The sequence below is a fragment of the Caretta caretta genome, chromosome 1, assembly GCF_965140235.1.
Source record: "Caretta caretta isolate rCarCar2 chromosome 1, rCarCar1.hap1, whole genome shotgun sequence".
NCBI lineage: Eukaryota > Metazoa > Chordata > Testudines > Cheloniidae > Caretta > Caretta caretta.
Window position 1 is genome coordinate 141,472,277 of NC_134206.1, and position 19,472 is coordinate 141,491,748.

General features: G+C 38.7%; 1 protein-coding gene across 5 annotated transcripts in view; it reads right to left on the minus strand.

The window, feature by feature from the left end:
* The window catches only part of RPS6KA3 (ribosomal protein S6 kinase A3), a 128,117-nt gene that overhangs the window by 80,208 nt on the left and 28,437 nt on the right, over positions 1-19,472 (minus strand). For all 5 annotated transcript variants that reach the window (XR_007358261.2, XM_048862729.2, XM_048862720.2 and 2 more), the window contains 4 exons: positions 14,668-14,784; positions 9,342-9,423; positions 4,969-5,049; positions 3,820-3,899 (listed from right to left, as the gene is read on the minus strand). Coding sequence is in view for 4 of the 5 variants with exons in the window: in XM_048862729.2 (XP_048718686.1) it covers positions 3,820-3,899; positions 4,969-5,049; positions 9,342-9,423; positions 14,668-14,784 (360 nt within the window). In the remaining variant the exon portion in view is untranslated. The remainder of the gene's footprint in view (positions 1-3,819; positions 3,900-4,968; positions 5,050-9,341; positions 9,424-14,667; positions 14,785-19,472) is intronic.

Genomic DNA, 19,472 nt, shown 5'->3' on the forward strand with positions numbered 1-19,472 from the left:
GACTGCTTTGGGACCAATAGTCCCCTTGACTTAAGGGGTGCTGACTTGGAAGTCGTGAATGACTTGGTGGATGGAACCGGCAGATCCAAAGATTTGTGTGACTTCTTGTGCCTGAGAGTCTTGGAACGCACTGCTTCTCTGTGGCTGGAACTCATTGCATCATGCTTCTTGGGCCTGGAGGAAGACTTACTGCCATGCTTAAGCTCATGCTTCCTTGCCTCATGACTAGACCCCGGCATGGGGAGTACTGGTGGTACTGGACTCAATCTCTGAGGTCGGAGACATGCTCCTGGGTTTCTCAGGTCGATGTGAAGAGGGTGGTTTCTTGGCTGTATCCAACTGTGGCTTCATGGCAACCTCCATGAGGTGCTTCTTGAAGCAGAGAGCTCAGTCTTTCTGAGCTCAGCTTGAGAAGGAGAGGCACATACCGAACCTGGATGAAATGTGAGCTTCTTCCAAGCAGTACAGGCAGCATTGGTTCTCATCATTGTCCGAGAATGAACATGGGCAGGATGCACAGATCTTGAACACTGGTGTTTTCAGCATAATCCAGTACCCAAGTTTGGGTGCTGAGGTGTGGGAATCAGAGAAACAGTCCCCACAGTCTCTTAATTCCTAAAAACTGGCACTAAGACTAAAACTACTGAAAAAACTAAGTACAATTCTAAACACAGTTCCCCCCACCCCCCCCAAGCGCATCAGAGAAGGACGAGAGGACACTAGCAGTTCCGACTCAGACCATTTGGTGGTGAGAAGGAACTGAGGGTTCAGTCGGTCTGCCCTACATTTTATTATCTTGGATGAAACCATGAGATAGAGCATGGTGACATGTGTGGACCTAAAAAAACCCACTAGTAGTTGCAAATTCTCCAACTCTGGCTGTACGGCACATGCATATAACCCTCAGTGGAATACAACACAGACCATCACTTGAAGAACATGTATTATGCTGGCATCACAGAGATTTGGAAACCCTGTAAAAGAAAGTGAGGCAGTGTGCGTGCCCCCTTGTGGATCTGAACATTTGGGCCCAAGACTATAACAGGGCTTTAGAGGTACAAATGCACTAAACTCGAGACAAGGAGAGAGAGACATTCTAAACAAGAGGGATGGCAAGCAAGAAGTGTAAATATGAAGAGGCACTATACTCAAAGAACTGTTACTAGTGAGTGACTTTTGAGATAAACGTCCATTAGTGCGAATAGCTAGAGAAAAACAACAGTCAATACAATCCCCAAGAAGGAAACTGAGATCTAATAAAACATAATTGCAGAACTACTCCCCAGTAGATGGCAAATCAAAAGAACAATGCTGTATGAAAGCATGAGTAAAAGGTCATGCAGCAGTACTACAGATTAGATTAGGCAAATACACCAATAACTTACAGTAATGAGCCTTAAGTCTCTCTGGGAATCTCAATGAACAACTTGATCCACTTGAAACACAACACATTTGTGGGAAACAGATTTAAATCCCAAATAGGGCCAGCTCCCATACTGGTGAAAACATTAACCAAGACCCTTAGAATTTCTGTATATGTGGAGTGGCTGAAGTTGGAAAGCCACTAGCAGGAAGGTGATATACTGAGAAGCCAGCAAGGAGCATGTAAATTGAGGACAGATGCTCAAAATTTTCAATTATAGCCAAGGGCCCAAGTAAGTGGAACAAGCTGAACCTAAAGTAGCTTGCAGGAACTGTATTGTAGACCGGGGCTCTCGACCTTTTTTTCTGAGGCCCCCCAAACATGCTATGAAAATTCCATGGCCCACCTGTGCCAAGGTAACTGGTTTTCTGCATATAAAAGCCAGGGCCAGCGTTAGGGGGTAGCAAGCAGGACAATTGCCCAGGGCCCCATTAGTGGCATAACGAGGTGGAAAAAACAGGGAGAGTGGAGATAAAAAAAAAGAAGGTGCCACCCCTGGTACTCACCCGGCGGCACTCGAGGTCTTCAGCAGCACTTCGGTGTCAGGTCCTGCACTCGCTCCGGCCTTCAGCGGCATTGTGGTGGTGGTCCTTCAGTGCCCAAGACCGGAGCGAGTGCAGGACCTGACGCCAAAGTGCTGCTGAAGACCCGGAGTGCCACCGGATGAGTACCAGGGGGTGGCACCTTTTTATATCCCCACTCCCCCGACCCACCACAGAAGACCCAGAGCGCCGCTGGGTGAGTAAAAATTTAAAAAGGTGCCAAAGAATGAAAAAGGCGCCACTTCTGCTCAGTGGGGGAGCGGCCGCTGCCCCGCTCCCTCCCTAGCTACATTACTGGGCCCCATGCCAAAGGGGACACCGCGAAGCTAAGTTGCTCAGGCTTCTGCTTCAGCCCTAAGTGGCAGGGCTCAGGGCCCCGGCAGTGGGACTTCAGCTTTCTGCCCAGGGCCCCAGCAAGTTTAACACTGGTACTGCTTGGCGGACCCCCTGAAACCTGCTCACAGCCCCCCAGGGGGCCCCGGACCTCTGGTTGAGAATCACAGTTTTAGACTCTTTCAGAAAAGATGAAGTGTTTGGCAGATGGGAGGTAAAATTGGGACTGTTGGCCACCAGAAAGACATGAAACATGATTAGGGATTGTGGTATAAATATAACAACGTTTCTGCATACGATTGGCAACAGCTGTGTAGCTGTGGCAGCATGGGTAGCAGCAAGGGCTAGCCTCCTGAGTACATATCCAGGATACTGGGCATGGTTGTTGATAGACTGTTGATCTACATTTACATTAGCCATATGAAGAAGAAGAATCTAGCTATGATCTAGCTAGATCAAGCTACATTCTTCTTCTTCATATGGCTGATGTAAATGCAGATCAATAATTATAATTTTACATTCAGATGGTTAAGCCAGATAATTGAGTCTGGAGTAGTAGAGTGTACTGCTGTGATGCCTCCTTCGTATTTGTGAATTGGGCATCAAGTTGTTATATGTTCCATGGTGTTCTGGGTGACCACAGCTGCACACTGGAGATCTTTAATTTTCCATTTGTGCAGCAAGTATCCGCATCTACCATGGTTTGCACAAATATGATTTAGGGTTGCCCATGAGCTTCATGGGAGATCAAAGCCAGTGATCTTCTGTGGTGGATCTTTCACAAGGTGTTTATTTGTGACTTCCTGTGAACTCCATTTGGCTTTCCAAGCTTCATCAGGGTTGAAGTTGCATTGTTGAAGGTAACCTATACAAGCTACAATCACACCTCTTGATCACAGTGTAGTCAGACAGACATCACTGCATCAGTTACATTTGGCTCATGTTTGGAAAGTTATCTTCATGACCATAAGGGCTAAAAATGTGTGTGTGGGGTTTTTTTTTTTTTTTTTAAAGCTTAGGATAAGGATTACGAATCTTGCTCACCTAAAGTTTATAAAATGCACAGCACTTTTGGGAGGGAGGCTAATAATAATACAGATCCATTTAGCATAAATATAGATGTCAATAAATACACTCAAACTACTGCAATAGATATTCTCCCTGTATAATCATATTTCTATAGCGCTGTATACTTTGCAAGGCAAGTTATTTAAACAGGTTGGTGGGGTATATGAGAAAGCACAAGAGCAATATGGGAAATCTAATTGCTGAAGTGTACCTTGGGAGTAACCAATTAACAACATTCTTATGACAGCACTCTTTCAAAGCTAAAACAAACAAAAACAAAAACCTCCTGAAGAGCATGAATAGAAATATATGTTTATTTCTAAGATCTGTTTAAAGAAAACCACATTTTTAATAATCAAGAACATGAAGGTAAATTCTCCTGATATACCTCCCCGACACAGATCAGTAGAAGACCACAATTAACCATATGTTTAATGTGAAAAAAATTGTTACCTCTTTGGATAAGCGTGTAAACAAGTCTCCTCCCCTGAGAAAATCCAAAATAAGGTATAGCTTTCCTTCTGTTTGAAAAGCTGAAAAAGACCCATTAAAAACAATTTCAATAAGTAGCTAATTCATACTTTTACCTATGACCAGAAGAATATGTTTACCAGAATTTACCATTGTTCCCATTACCAAAACAACCTGACTTTCTCTCTCCTAGTCACTTCAATTAAATAAATTCTACCTTTAAACAAATCAGTGTTATGTCAGAAGAAAAAAAATAAAGGCAGATCACCAATAAACTTTATGCCACTGAAAATGTAGCTTGGCTAGTCAGCATTCCTTTTCCAAATATTGATAATAAAAGTCAGATTTAAGTGAGCATGCTAATACATTTAACGTACATCATGTAAGTGAGTGTTATGAGATATTCAACCTAATACAGAGATGTATTACACTGTACTGTAATCACATGGAAACAGGACTGACAAAACACTGAAGAATACACTGTAGGGAATGATATTAAAGGGGCACTATCAACTTAAGAACCAAAAAAAATCACTTCTGTCTGAACGTTTTGTAGCAACTATTGTTACAAATAAAACTTTGCATTGCTATAACTGAAAGATCAGAAAATATATTTTTCTCTATTTTTGCAGTTTAGTTAACAGAATATTGAATAGAGTCATTTTCACTCCTTCCTCTAAATAACTGAGTTGCCACTGAAATCAGTAAGAGTATTTCTACTGACTTTGACGGGAATGGGACTAGGCACTTTTGTACATGTTAGTCTTTATAGAACAATCAGGGATGAAAAATATTTTAAAAACAGAAAAGTGTGATAGACAGGTGTACAAACTGAAATCTTTTTTTTAAAAATACCAGATAGATTAAATTGACATACGTTCATCTTATAAAGGGATGGACTAAAGTCCCAGTTTCTGCAAAGACTTACTCATGTGCTTAACTTTATGCACTCAAAATTGTAAAATTGATTTTAGGGCGACTATTCAAAGTGTGTAAAGCTAAGTTTGTGCAATAAACTTTTGCAGGATTGGGGTGTAGATGACCAACTCTAATTTCTGATTCTTTGCAAAGATATTTGAATTGTTGTCACCACAGTGACATGCAAATAAGATTTCATCTTATATAACTCACCATAGTGTAACTTGACAATAAAAGGATGATTAACTTCCACTAAGATGTCACGTTCCATTTTTGTCCGAACACGATCTCGAACTACAACATGAACACAAACTATAATTCATATTGAGAACAGACTATTCCTTACATTTCCCTAATTTACTTCTCCTTGTATATTTTTAGTTTAATTATTACAACGCTATGCCATTCAATAACATCCATGCAGAGACAAATTTGTGAGACTGTGTGGAGAACCTACTTCACTATACATTGTTTCCTTAAAATCTCACTAAAAACTGGGACTTGCTCAAGTCTCAAGTTGTTGCTACTTGAAACCTGGGGAAAAAATTAAAAATCTGTAACCAAGAACTCCAACAGCACTATACTCTGATCTACACACTTTTTTGTACTGTAACTATATCAGTTTAGAAACAGAGTTAAAGTGGTACAACCCACTGGTGTGAATGCAGGTTTACTGTACAAAGTGTATTTTATAAGCAGCTTAATAATAAACTATATTGATAGAAGTAGCTTTAAACTGATATAAGCTGAACAGAAATCATCTTTTTATTTGGATTTTTACAAACTACAATCAAAGGATATCCATCCAACGCTATGGCACCATTGAGACTCTTAAAAACACATATGTCAATCGAGGCTATCAGTTTACTCCTGAATATACTGCAAACACTAAAAGGTTGGAATGTATAATAACAATGCATTCTGGCCGCTGTAGTTGCATTTCCCTGAAGGTTCTCTCCTATAGATAGGAGGTGATAAAGCATGTAAACTGCCTACAGTTAGCAAGCAGTCTTTAAAGGGTACTAATGCCTCTGACTCTGGATTAAGAGAATAGTTGACTGAAAGAAACCAAGATGGAAACAATATAAAATGTCTTAGGCAAACCAACCATTTTTTTAAATGCAGGGGACATTAAATCTCAAAACAAATTATTACTGAGTTGTCATCAGTATTCAAAATGGATTAATTTCACAGAAGGGAATAATTTATTTACATGCAACTCTGCTTGTCCTAAGACGTAAGTTGTAACAGAATCAGATTCTTGAGTCTTAAGGTTCAAGCACAATGTTTTGAGTATTGTGGCATCCTCTATAGCAAGTCCTTGCCCTTTAGGTCGTGGAATCCCCAGGCCTCAGATGCTGGCAGAGGCAAAAAACAAGGCAACATCTTTGGTCAGAAGACACTATTGTATTGGTACTTTAAATCATAAGGTTAAAGGTGCATCAAAGGTCTCTATTATATACAAATATTGCACTGGATTAACTAAATCAGTTTAAGAAGGCAGTTTAATTACATCAATGCAACCCATTTGTGTAGTATCTTGGTTTTCCTGTCAGTTCTGGGCAATGTCTGAAGGCCAAGGACCCATCTGTGTCAATGCTTCATGCTTGTGAGGCACTGCAATTACAAGATGTATGAAGGCCCGAGTCTTAACTACTAAAGAGATCTACAAGACCTCTCCCAATGTGCAGTCCCCCACTTCCCAGGGGACAATGCAGTGTCTTTAGCCGATGCCTATTACTCACAGGCAGTGCTTTCTAGTGTCTTAAAACACACTCTAGAATCTACTGGATCCTTTTCCTGATGATTTTTGCAGTGCTGCTGCTGCATCAAAATTCCTGCTTTTGACATAACATCTGTTCTACTGATGGAGAGAAGGCTATTACTCATTACTCACGTTCCAAAAGACCCAGTGATGTAGCATCTGAATATAACTTGCTACCCCACTCAGGGCCACAACCAGGCAGGAGTCTCAAAATCACTGAAGTGATTTTTAATGGGAGGAAACCAATGTCTAAAAAAGGATGTAAAGAATAGGACAAAGCTGCTAGAGGCAAAGCATCTTGTACACCACAAAAGAACGGCCAATCCCCTCCAAAAATAAACAAACAAATATATATATATATATATAATCATTTAAAAACACTGAAATACATCAATTTTAATGGCCAAATGCTTGAAGGAGGATCAGTCAGTTGAGAACTCCTCTGACAGCCATAGCTGAAAATGCAATATCAGTTGAGGCACAAGCAGGGGAGAAATGCACTGGACAGGGTGTTAGGATTCTCAAAAATTCTTCATCTTTGGTTTGCCTAAGACATCTGAAAGTCTTGCACTTGAAGCTTAAGACCCCAGAGCGCAAATCTGTAACAACTTATATCTCAGTCACAGACTGTCTTTAAAAGGTAGTTTATATGCCATTCTAAATTTTTTCTGGAAACAAATTGTTTAAGATGCTTTGGGTCTGGGATGAAGGTAACCTGCTCCTCCTAGTAACACAAAGTAACAAAGACAAAAAGGAGAACAAATTCTTTCTTGCATTTTCTCTTCTTTGGGACCAGATAAATACTACCACCAAATCTGGGCCACTGGTGATATAACTATTCAATATGAAGTCTTCTTGATAAAAACCAAAAATCCACTGTTTTAACCAAATTTTTGTTAATGCTCCCACAGAAAACTGACAGTTTACCCCCAGGATAGCTGAGGAGAGACTGTACTTGCAGTTAGAAAAGATACTCTGATTTTTAGGAAATTAGATTTTTTTGTTTTTCTTCCTCATGGTGTCCACAGGATAGAGTTAAGATTTTCAGGTGCCTTTGCGTGTCATTTCATTACAGATATTTAAGACAAAAAAAATGCACTGATATAGGCGCCTAAATTTTTTTTTTTTTTAAAAAAGGAACCATTTAAAAAATAATTTTAAAGCAAGCTAATTAGAGAATTTACTTATAAATTCTTAGAAAATTCCTCCTATTTTGGAGCAAGTCCTATATTTTTGGAGAGGATTTGCTGTATTCTTCATACATTAAAAAGAAGTAGTTAAATTCCTACTTTAAGCTCAAACTTTAACTATGGAACCAAATGGACCAAATGTGGGAATTTTGGTAATATAGTTATGATTCCAATATGTGCCTCAGTTTCACTCTGTGCTTGGTATTGCTATGTGTGAGTGTAAAGAGCAGGAAACAGGAGGCATTTTGTCACGTAACTCTCTTGGGTGATATGAACGGATCATTTATTACTGGCTGAGACCAACCCATATCAATGGAACGCCCTACAAAGACAAGGGAAACCCCAAGGACTGAACAACTGACATATCAATGAGAGGCTCCCAGCTTGGGTGGGTGGAGCACATATGAACTCAGGAGGAAGGCAATGGAGGGAGGTGACAGGAGGCGATAAGAACTGGGCTCAGGGATACACACAGAGCGCTCTCCTGGAATGAAGACAAAGAGACAGAGACAGGAAACCAAGATAGTTCCTACAGCAGCCTGGTTCAAGGGAGCCCTGGAATTGGCCAGTATGAACTATATCTTGATGTTTAACTTAAGGATTTCCTGATGCTATATTCCATTTCACTATGGAACCCTATTCTGTTTTGAAAAGGTTGCTTGGTGTCACTGCAAATACTTGCTGAGGTGCATTGACTCCTGAAGAAGGGAAAGGTCTCCGAATAGGAGTCTTCTATCCTGTGGATCTGTGACAAGTAGAGATTCAATCATACAAAATATGGTATCTGGAAGACTATAAAATGTTAAGACTCCTATCCTTTTCCAGGGGGTCACTCTGCATGTGTGTATGGGGAGTGATTAGGGAAGAGGAAATACAATTAGCTTCCTCTTTTCTCCAAAACATATAAGCACAATCTTCTTATATATTTATATTCCTGAATTCTTCTTTTTATAAAGTTGGTGGGTTTTGTTGTACAAAAATACTCAGTTTTATAATAAAAGAGGTATTAATGGATTTTTCAACATCACAAACTAAACGTAATTTGATCTCTTAACCTCACCAAAAGGCAAGAAACTTTATCCAAAAGTTACACAGCATTTTGGAGAACAGAAATATGCCATTTAATAAGTATCTATTAACATGTCCAGGATCAAGTCAACTAACCAGAAGTAATGATGTGGCACAGCTACCTTGATGAAACATTTATTATGCCTATGCAGTGCTTCAGTAAGGGACACGGATTTTAATACTAATTACTTCAAGAAGGATTACCGAACTACATTATAATTAAGTTTGTAGTAAAAGATTTAGAAATTTCATATCTAGTGAACATGGGTTTCTGACAGGATGACAACAAACAAGTTGATCAGAACCTATCACGGAAAGAACGGTTTTCATTAAAAATTCTACAAATGTGATGCTTTCATTTATTAATCCTTTTGTGTTTATAATACAAAGATGGTACTTTTTGTCCTATTTGATGGTTAAGAATTTAAGTTAAGCATGCACATAAAAGATCTTTGTTGAACTAACTCTTTCAACAGTATCTATATTTATATTTTTGTTTGCAAAGATTAAGGTTTGGTTCATATGTACATCACTTTCCATAAATGGTTATTTTAATTACTTACCTTTCAGTGTGGCTTTTTTTAATACCTTCATTGCATAAAGCTGTCTAGCATCTGATCCTGAGATTTTTTTGACAAGAAATACCTGTATTCAATATATTAAAAATGTTCTTAAAGGAGATAAACATAAATCAGATCAGTAAACTTTGGTATCTAATTCTATTAATAGGGATTCACAGTTGTTTTTTCAACAAAATTCTTATTTGTAGCAAATGGCACCCCCAACTCTAGTACTGACCACTTAAAATTATCTATGTTTGTTCATGATTATACAACTTGTGTTCCTAATTACAAATGTCCCTGTTTACCTACCACATTTCACCTCCCCCTAATTTTACTTGCATTTAAAAAACAAAAAATATATTGGGCCAAATTTATCCTGGTTTAACATAATTATTTCAGCAGTTACTCTAGAGATGAATTTGGTTGTGTCTGAAAAGTTGAGCTAATAAGCATTTAAAAAACAATTAAATGAAACAGCAAATTAAACATTCTGACCATTCTCTTCAGTTAAAAAAAGTTTTAAATATTTCTCTTCAAGCAGTTTCACATTTTACAGGAATTAACAGGGACATAACAAAAATGGTTATAAACAAGCTGCAGATATTACATATAATTGGGATGAGTGGAAGAGTTAATTCAGAGAGGAAAAATACATAATGATTGCAAGTCAAATAATTGTTCATAAGTAATTAAAGACAATATATTAACCATAGTAAAACGCTTTTAAAAATATACCAGAAAACTGTGAGAAGACAATTGTGCCCATCTACTTTGTTATACAGTTTACTGTGATTGAATGTCACATGTATTAATAAAGTACTTCCAGACCCAACTAAAGTGTGTTTCCTTTCCTTTTGCAGGAAAATAGGATTTCTTGAGAGGGATTATGTTTTTAATATCCTTAAACCAGTCAGATATGGAAGGGGATATATTGATTTCCACTGTAGACAAATTCTATGTTTAGTAAGAAGGAAAGCCAAATACACAAACCGTTTTATATTTGTGTTTTGGTTCACTTATGAAAAGACATAGCAGACAGATCATGGGGTAAAGGGGATTTTCCGAGTGATAATTTTAGTATATGCTATGTAATACTCAGAGTAAATCTGGAAACACAGGGTGGTCCCACGTGTTTGTGCAAGTTACCTGATAGAGGTACGAGACACTACACAGAGGTGGCACAACCGTTATGTGACTCAAGTTTTATTGTTTAGTACAGTAAATTATATGTAATAATTTTGGGCCCATCTCTCATGTACACTAAGACCTCTTTTGATGCCAGTGGATGCCAGAGAAATACAAACAGGGTTTAGTGTTAACGAGAATCAGGTCTTTGTAGTTATTATTGCCCCAAAATTACGAGTTATTACTATTTAAGAATTGCCCAGGAATGAAGGCCTTTTAAAAATGATAAATATGTCCTCCATGAGTTCTCAAAGGTAACTGTTAATGGTTCCGAGATGGTTTTCTTTATCCTGGATTACTCATCTGTACCCGAATTTAGAGATTTTCATATGACGACTTAGGTAGCATTCCTTGACAAAGGAACAGGCTACAGACAAACCATCTTTGGGGTTTGTTCCTGGTTAAGCCAAGGAATTACATATTCAGATGAACGGCAATGCTACTGCCAAAATTTTTATTATTATTATTTATTCAAATAAATTAACTTTTATTGGTGGTTTCTTAAATAATTAGAGGACAGATGGGAAAAAATACTTAGAAAGAACAAGACTGCACCTTACTTGACAGTTAGGCATAGATAGGATATCCTCATCTCTCTCCAATGAGGAATTTTATCCAGAACTGGTATAGAATTGAAGTGTAATAAGTTGTTAAAAAAATCTTGGTTTATATTTATGATCAGCACCTAATCTGGATTCTAATACTAAGGAGGAACTGGAAAGTACTGTTGGCTCATATGATATATTTCAATCTTCCTTCACTTGATTGTGAGCCTTGTATATCTCCCAAATGCAGTTTAGGTTTTAAATATTTCAGTGAGTGGGAAAGTAAATTAAAAGGTTATCTGCAAGCAGGGTACCTGCTTGTGATGGTACCTGTTTTAATGCCCCAAACATTAAGATTATTATTGAATAAGATTGCAAGTGGTTTTATCAAAATTTCAAGGTGGATTGAAGATAAGGAACAGTTCTGTCTTGTGCAAATTTTGATGGCGGTTGTTTGGTAGAAACAACCCTGCGGGGTTACTGAATATCATTAGGGCTGTTGATTAATCACAGTTAACTCACGTGATTAACAAAAAAAAAATTAACTGTGAGTAAAAAAATTAATTGCAATTAACCGCAGTTTTAATCGCACTGTTAAACAATAGAATACCAATTGAAACATTAAATATTTTGGATTTTTTCTGCATTTTCATATATATTGTATTCTGTGTTGTAATTTAAATCAAAGTGTATATTATTTATGATTACAAATATTTGCACTGTAAAAATGAAACAAAAGAACTAGTATTTTTCAATTCACCTCATACAAGTACTGTAGTGCAATCTCTGTTATGGAAGTGCAACTTATAAATGTAGATTTTTTTTGTTACGTAACAGCACTCAAAAACAAAACAATGTAAAACTTCAGTGCCTACAAGACCATTCAGTCCTACTTCTTGTTCAGCCAATTGCTAAGACAAACAGGTTTGTTTACATTTACAGGAGAAAATGCTGTCCTCTTCTTATTTACAATGTCACCAGAAAGTGAGAACAGGCATTTGCATGGCACTTCTGTAGCCGGCATTGCAAGGTATTTGTGTGCCTGATGTGCTAAATATTTGTATGCCCCTTCATGCTTTGGCCATCATTCCAGAGGACATGCTTTCATGCTGATGACGCTCACTCAAAAAAAAAAAAAAAAAAAAATGCGTTAGTTACATTTGAGACTAAACTCTTTGGGGGAGAACAGTATGTCCCCTGCTCTGTTTTACCCACATTATGCTGTATATTTCATGTTATAGTAGTCTCAGATGATGACTCAGCACATGTTCATTTTAAGAACACTGTCACTGCAGATTCGACAAAACATAAAGAAGGTACCAACATGAGATTTCTAAAGATAGCTACAGCACTTGACCCAAAGTTTAAGAATCTGAAGTGTCAAGTTCCAAAATCTGAGAGGGACGATCTGTGGTGCATGCTTTCAGAAGTCTTAAAAGAGCAACACTCCGATGCGGAAACTACAGAACCCCAAACACCAAAAAAGAAAATCAACCTTCTATTAGTGGCATCTGACTCAGATAATGAAAATGAACATGCATCGTCTGCACTGTTTTGGATTGTTATTGAGCAGAACCTGTCATCAGCATGGACGCATGTCCCCTGGAACAGTAGTTAAAGCATGAAGGGACATATATTTACGTGCCAGATGCACTAAAAATTCATATTGCGACACCGGTTACAACAGTGCCATGAGAAGGCCTGTTCTCACTTTCAGATAGGGTTGCCAACTTTCTAATCGCACAAAACTGAACACCCTAGCCCTGCCCCTTCACTGACACCCCGCTCCCACCTCACTACATTCCCCCTCCCTTGGTAGCTCGCTGTCCCCCACCCACTCACTTTCACTGGGCTGGAGAAGGGGGTTAGCGCTCTAACTGGGGCCAGAAATTAGGGATTCGGAGTGCAGGAAAGGGCTGCAGGTTTAGGTAGGGGGATGGGGTGTGGGAAGGGTTTGGGCTCTTGGGTGGGGGTGCAGGCTCTTCGGTGGGGGTGAGAATGAAGGGTTTGGGGTGTAGGCTAGAAGGTGGGGCCAAAGGATTTGGAGTGCGGGAGGGGGCCGTGGTTGAGGCAGGGTATTTGGGGGTGGGGGGGACGGGCTCTGGGCTGGGGCTGAGGGGTTTGGGGTGCAGGAGGGGGCTCTGGGTTTGAGGGAGGGTTTCAGGGCTGGGGCAGGCGGTTGGGGCGCGGGCTTACCTCAGGAGGCTCCCAGTCAACAGCATAGCAGGGCTAAGGCAGGCTCCCTGCCTGTCCTGGCACCATGCTGCGCCCCGGAAGCAGCCAGCAGCAGGTCCGGCTCCTAGGCGGGGGGGGCCAGGAGGCTCAATGTACTGCTCTCACCTGCAGACACCACCACCCCAGCTCCCATTCACTGCGGTTCCCAGCCAACGGGAGTGCAAAGCCGGTGCTCAGGGCAGGAGCAGCACACAGAGCCCCGTGGCCCCCCCGCCTAGGAGCCAGACCTGCTGGCCACTTCCGGGGCGCAGCATGGTACCAAGATAGGTTGGGACTAGCCTGTCTTAGATCCGCAGTACCACCGACTGAACTTTTAATGGTCCAGTCGGTGGTGCCAACCGGAGTTGCCAGGGTCCCTTTTCGACCAGGTATTTTGGTCAAAAAACGGACACCTGGCAACCCTTCTTTCAGGTGATATTGTCAACAAGAAGCAGGCAGCATTACCTCCTGCAAATGGAAACAAACTTGTTTGTCTGAGCAATTGGCTGATCAAGAAGTAGGACTGAGTGGATTTGAAAGATCTACAATTTTACATTGTTATTTTTGAATGCAGGTTTTTTTGTACATAATTCTACATTTGTATGTTCAACTTTCATGATAAAGATTGCATTACAGTACTTGTATTAGGTGAATTGAAAGGTACTATTTCTTCTGTTCTTTTACAGTGCAAATACTTGTAATCAAAAATAAAGATTAAATGAGCACGGTACACTTTGTATTCTGTGTGGTAATTGAAATTAATATATTTAAAAATGTAGAAAACACCCAAAAATATTTAAATAAATGGTATTCTATTATTGTTTAACAGTGTGATTAACTGTGCGATTAATTTTTTTAATCGCTTGACAGCTCTAAATTTCGTTGTTATTAATTCAATGACTATAGGACCAAACCCCATTTTCTGTAACACATGAACAAAACTAGAGCCATTCTACATTGTGAAATACTTTTTCCTTACTGATGGCCATTCTGCCTACCACTTGTTTTTTCTTTCAGGTCTGACAGTACGTTAAAGATACATGGAATGGATCTATTCAGGATGAATATACTCTTCCATCTTAATACTGAATATCTTAACTTCAGAAAACTTTTATACCAGAGTTGCACAAGGAGAGAATTCAGGAATCTTTTTGAGGTTTACAGAATAGCTAAATTTGGAACAGATTTACTGGTTTCAAAAGGATCTGCCTGAGCCTGAGCACTTTGTTAGTAAAGACCAATTTAGAAAATAATCTTGACCTGGACTAAGGCTTGAATATAAAAATCTGACTGCTATAAATATTTCACCCTTATTACTGTCCATTCCAAGGGCTTCTGACTTCCCTTTTGATAACCCACCCACAAAAATATGTACAACATACCTTTCCAAAAGAACCCTGTCCTAGAACCTTAAGAAGTTCAAACTGTGATGGGTCCGCTTTCTCATGTCCTTCCTTTACATGATGTGTTATTGCAATCTCTTTGATATTGCCTTCTTCCTGGCAAGGAAAACATAAGAAATAACTCTAGATTAATGTCATGCCTTCCAAAATATTTTGTAAACATCACAAATCTATTCACAAATATCAGAGATACTGAAACTGACCAGGTAAAACAATTAATAATCTAGAATTAAATCTAATCCTGGTGGATTTTGGAAGAAAGAGTGATGTTACATAATTCTATAGCCAATTCTAAGTTTGTATATGAAGAGTATAGAAATAACAGAAATCAGGACAATGAACAGAATGTGTCATCTGGAAAAGCAAAGGATGTGCAAATTTTCTCCCAAAGTTAAGAGACTTATGAAAAGTAAGCAGCCATCCAGTTTTTGAATTGCAGGATGGTACACTGAGGAATTATTACATGAACACAAAGTTAAGTTATTACTGGAGGTCACTTTTCAACAAACAGATACTTTATAAATGCATTTTTTCTCAAAATATGCAGCTTTAGTTGCTGCTTGCTGGCACATCTCTATTTTAGCTATACATTTGTAACCTCCTCCATCAATCACCACTGCAGCAGAAGCAGCAGAAGAAACCTTGAATAAGTTTTTAATCCACACAATGTTTGTATAACAGCTTATATTCCTCACACAGGATGTCCGTATTTCCTCATCTTGCACAAACGTTTTGGGGATTTAACAACTGTGTGTTGCTGCTTTCTCCAAGTTTTTCAACGGGGCCCAATCCTATGACCTGTTTCAGTTGCAATGGCTGACACTGCAGGTTTCGGTCCCACATGTTTAAAAAAATTAAATGCCAAAAATGGACTTGGAGTTAGAACAGAGAGAAGAAAAGGGTCCTCCTTTCAAGGTACTTACACTTAAGATTTTAAGTCATTTGGTAGAAGGCTTTGCTACTTTTTATTTCTTACTGTCCTCCCTTTCCTGTCTAAATGTTACCATACTTATTGTTCCTTTCCTGTTTGCATATATATTCTGTCCTCCTCCTCTTGAAATTTTTTTGGTGCTTTTAAATTCTCTCCCATTTCTATTTCTCATTCTTTCTTCTGCTTCTCATTCTTTTATAGCTTCCAGTGCCTTTTCTGCTCCAAACATGCCTATGGTGTGATCAGCCCAAAAAATCACTGACAGGACCAGGAGACACTCAAGGATGCTCTTGTCAGGAACACAAAGATTTAAAGACAACCCCCAATCTTCTTGTTGCTCAGAAGCTGCTGCTCATTTTCATGTTTAAGATACTGTAAAATATGGTTTAACATATCACCACACTGACAATGGCCTTTTAAACACTGGGTTAAAAAGTAATTTTGCTGGAACCATGTTAAAACATTTTTTACAATCTTCATTTCTGTCATGGTAAAGGTCACACAAGCATGTTATAAAATAGCAGTATTAGCTTGGTAGATGTCTAGTATTACACTTTTAATTGTTCAAATAAACATGTTTTGGCTCAACTACCAAACAAAAATACACTTTTCATTAGGACATTAAGAAAAAAAATACTAAAATCTTAAATTTAAATAAAAGTTTTAGCTATTTATTTAAATCACAATTAAGTGCAGAGATTTAAAAATCACCTTGATTTCAAAGTCTATCCACCTTGCCTACTAGCCATGGAATAAATCCAATAGCCAGAGGAGAATCCAAAGAGCTTAGTTCAAGATTTAACTGCTATAAATATGCACACAAACTTGTGCAAATAAGGTTTAGAAGTGCGCCCAGTTGGAATGTTTCTAGAGATTAAGAAATATGATCAAGCTGACCTCATCTTTCCAAATAAATAAGTATGCCCCTGCACATCAGGCATATCATCAAAAAATTAAGTCAATATTTCAGTGTAATATACTCTTACAAAAATGTTGTATGCTGGATACCGGAAATACACTGGTAGTGTAGTACTCTTTCCAGAACAGCACTACTCTTGCATACATGTTTATTTTAAAATAATTAACCTGAAAGGGATTTTATACATAATCACACTATTAGAGATAGAAATCTGAAGTCTTGTTAAAGCTTCTCTCAGAAGTACATTATAATGACCTAAATAAGGAAGCTCATCAGTTATAACAATTACTTATTGATTACTTGCAACAAATTAAAATAAAAACCCTATCAACCTTTTTTTTGAAAAATCACATTTCACATTTCTGATAAGACTTCTGTTAATTCACAATGCTATCTTACATTTGCCAAATTAGAATTTGATCTTCATTATAGGCAAATCTTCTCTTCTGCATCTACCTCAAGAAAATAGTTTGGGCACTGGGGAACTCTGAGGGAAGACTGAACCAATCCTTACTTGGATCCATTCTTTGAAGGGTGCTGCAGATTTTTTAGCATTTTCTTCTAATGGGAGAGAGTGGTCAGCAGAAGGTTTCACATAGCAGTGAAATCTACCAGCCTTCTCTGTTCTTCAGTTAACTCTACTTTGCACACATTCAGGTAGAAAGCACCTGAGAATCAGGGCTCCTTGCTGCGAAAGAGCATTTTAAAACTGACAAGTTATCGAGAAAAGAAGACACAAATTGCACATCTTTTGGCACTGCTATTTCTTTGCCATCATCATCAGAACTTCTAAAACAGAATCATCTTCCACATTCTCATCCATTACTGGCAGCCTAAACAGCACTGACTGCAAGCTATCCAACTAATTAAGACAAAAGACAACAAACATGCCAAAACTACATTTAACTGCTTGTGCAACTTTCTCTACATTCTTACTTTCCATGGACTGTTGTGGATAACATCAAAATTGCCTTTACAACTATTTTCTAATCTGAAAACATTTCCCCCCCCCCTTTTGTTTTACACCTCCCTCTAGTCTCTTCACTTCTTCTGAATCTGCTCCTCTTTCCCTCTTCTCCTCTGCTGTCTCCTTCATCCCCCTCTTCCTTTTTCTTTCCACTTTGCTTATCCCCTTCCAAGTAAATCTCCCTCCCCCTAAAAAACTGTGTAACACACTTGCTATCACCACATTGTTCGCTCTGTGCGCTATATTCCTTCCCCACAGTCTTGTGTCAGTCTTGTCTATTGAGACTAAGTTCTTAGAGGCAGGGATGGTCTACTGCTCCCTTTGTACCGTGCCTAGCACATGAGGGCCCCGTTCTTGGTTGGCCCTTAAGCACTATGGTAATAAACATGATTACATTATTATTAATCAAGGCCAGCAAAATCTAGTTGTATGTTTGTTCTCCAAATTTTGCACTTGTTCCATCTTTATGGCCTATCATCATAGATCTGCTATTTGACTAGATCTGGCTTTTTCAGCACTATTTCTGACAGTTCTATACATTTAAGTGCATGAACTACAGCTGAACATGTACATTTTACATGTGACCGCTTGAGCACAACAGATTTAGAAATGCACTGAAATTCCCATTCCCCCCCGTGTGCTCACAGACGGGCTTTTTTTTTTTTGAAAAACTCTTATTAAAAAGATCCAGAGTCATTAGTGAGTAAAATTAATCCTATTTACAGTTTACTTCTAGTCCTGCATAAGCATGTGGATGAACATACAGTGTGTCTACGGATCCTTTTTAAATTTACATATAGTATGGACTATAGAATAGAGAACCTGCATCCTTAATGTGCAATACAAGCTTCTCCCCCGCCCCCCCCCCCTTTTTTTTAAAAATAGGAAAACAGAAATAAGAGCAGATGTCGATTTCTGGTGCAAAATGGCTAAGAATGCTTACCGGACATTCCCCTAGCATCAGAAACTATCCATAAGGTGGTGTTTTTGGAGGGAGAAATATTTGTTTTAATGCGGTCGCCTTCCACTCTGTCTGTTGTTGTAGAGAGCATGACAGAAACACTCTGATAGAGTTATTCACAGGTGAACCTATACATTTTTAACCTTTAAATTAAGGGTGTGATTAGGGGATTAGGTACTTTTTAATCTTTCCACTGTAGTTTTACAAAATTCCAGGTGAGGGAATAGCACACTACAGAAGAATTGTCTGAGTATATACTGACTGTAGATATTTTCTGTTCCTGCACCAACCAGCTCTATGGAGACCTGGATCTCCACAGACTACATTATCTGCTCAGCTCAACAGAGGTGGTTGGCTAGACAACTGGCTTTACCAGTACCACTCTAGAAAACACAAATAAGGTGCATGAAACACAAGAAAGCAAAGGAATATTACTATCAAAGAAGAAACTTGATTTTAAACTAATATAGCAACTGTGATTTAACTAGCTTTCATACCCATGGTTGCCCTGGGTACCCTGTTCCTCTCAGAAGATACCATTTACCCAAATTTTTTCTTAAGGCCTTCATACAACAGTGCATAACCTAATTCTGTCTCTGCGCGCCCATCCTGTGTGCTGAAGGAGGCATGAATACCATGGGAAAAAATGGTGTGTGTATTTAAGAGACTATCATCATGCAGATACCCACAGAGGCAGAATTTAGGTTGGTCAGTCAACCTCAAATTTTCTAATTCCTAACGTTTGAATGCTTGACTTTGCTACCTAAATAATATTCTTTAAACATAGTTTTTTAAAGTAAGAGCTCCTTACTTGGGGGTGTGAATGTGTGTGCATGTTTTTAAAAGGAATAAACTCCACCCACCCTATCATCATCAGTGAATCTTAGGTCTTCAACACTGCAGCACAGATAGTTCTGTCATTCAAATAGTAGTAAACTACATTAATTGGCAGCTGTTATCCTGGAAGGGACAGGAAGTGGGAAGGAAAATGAGCCACTGAGGCCAG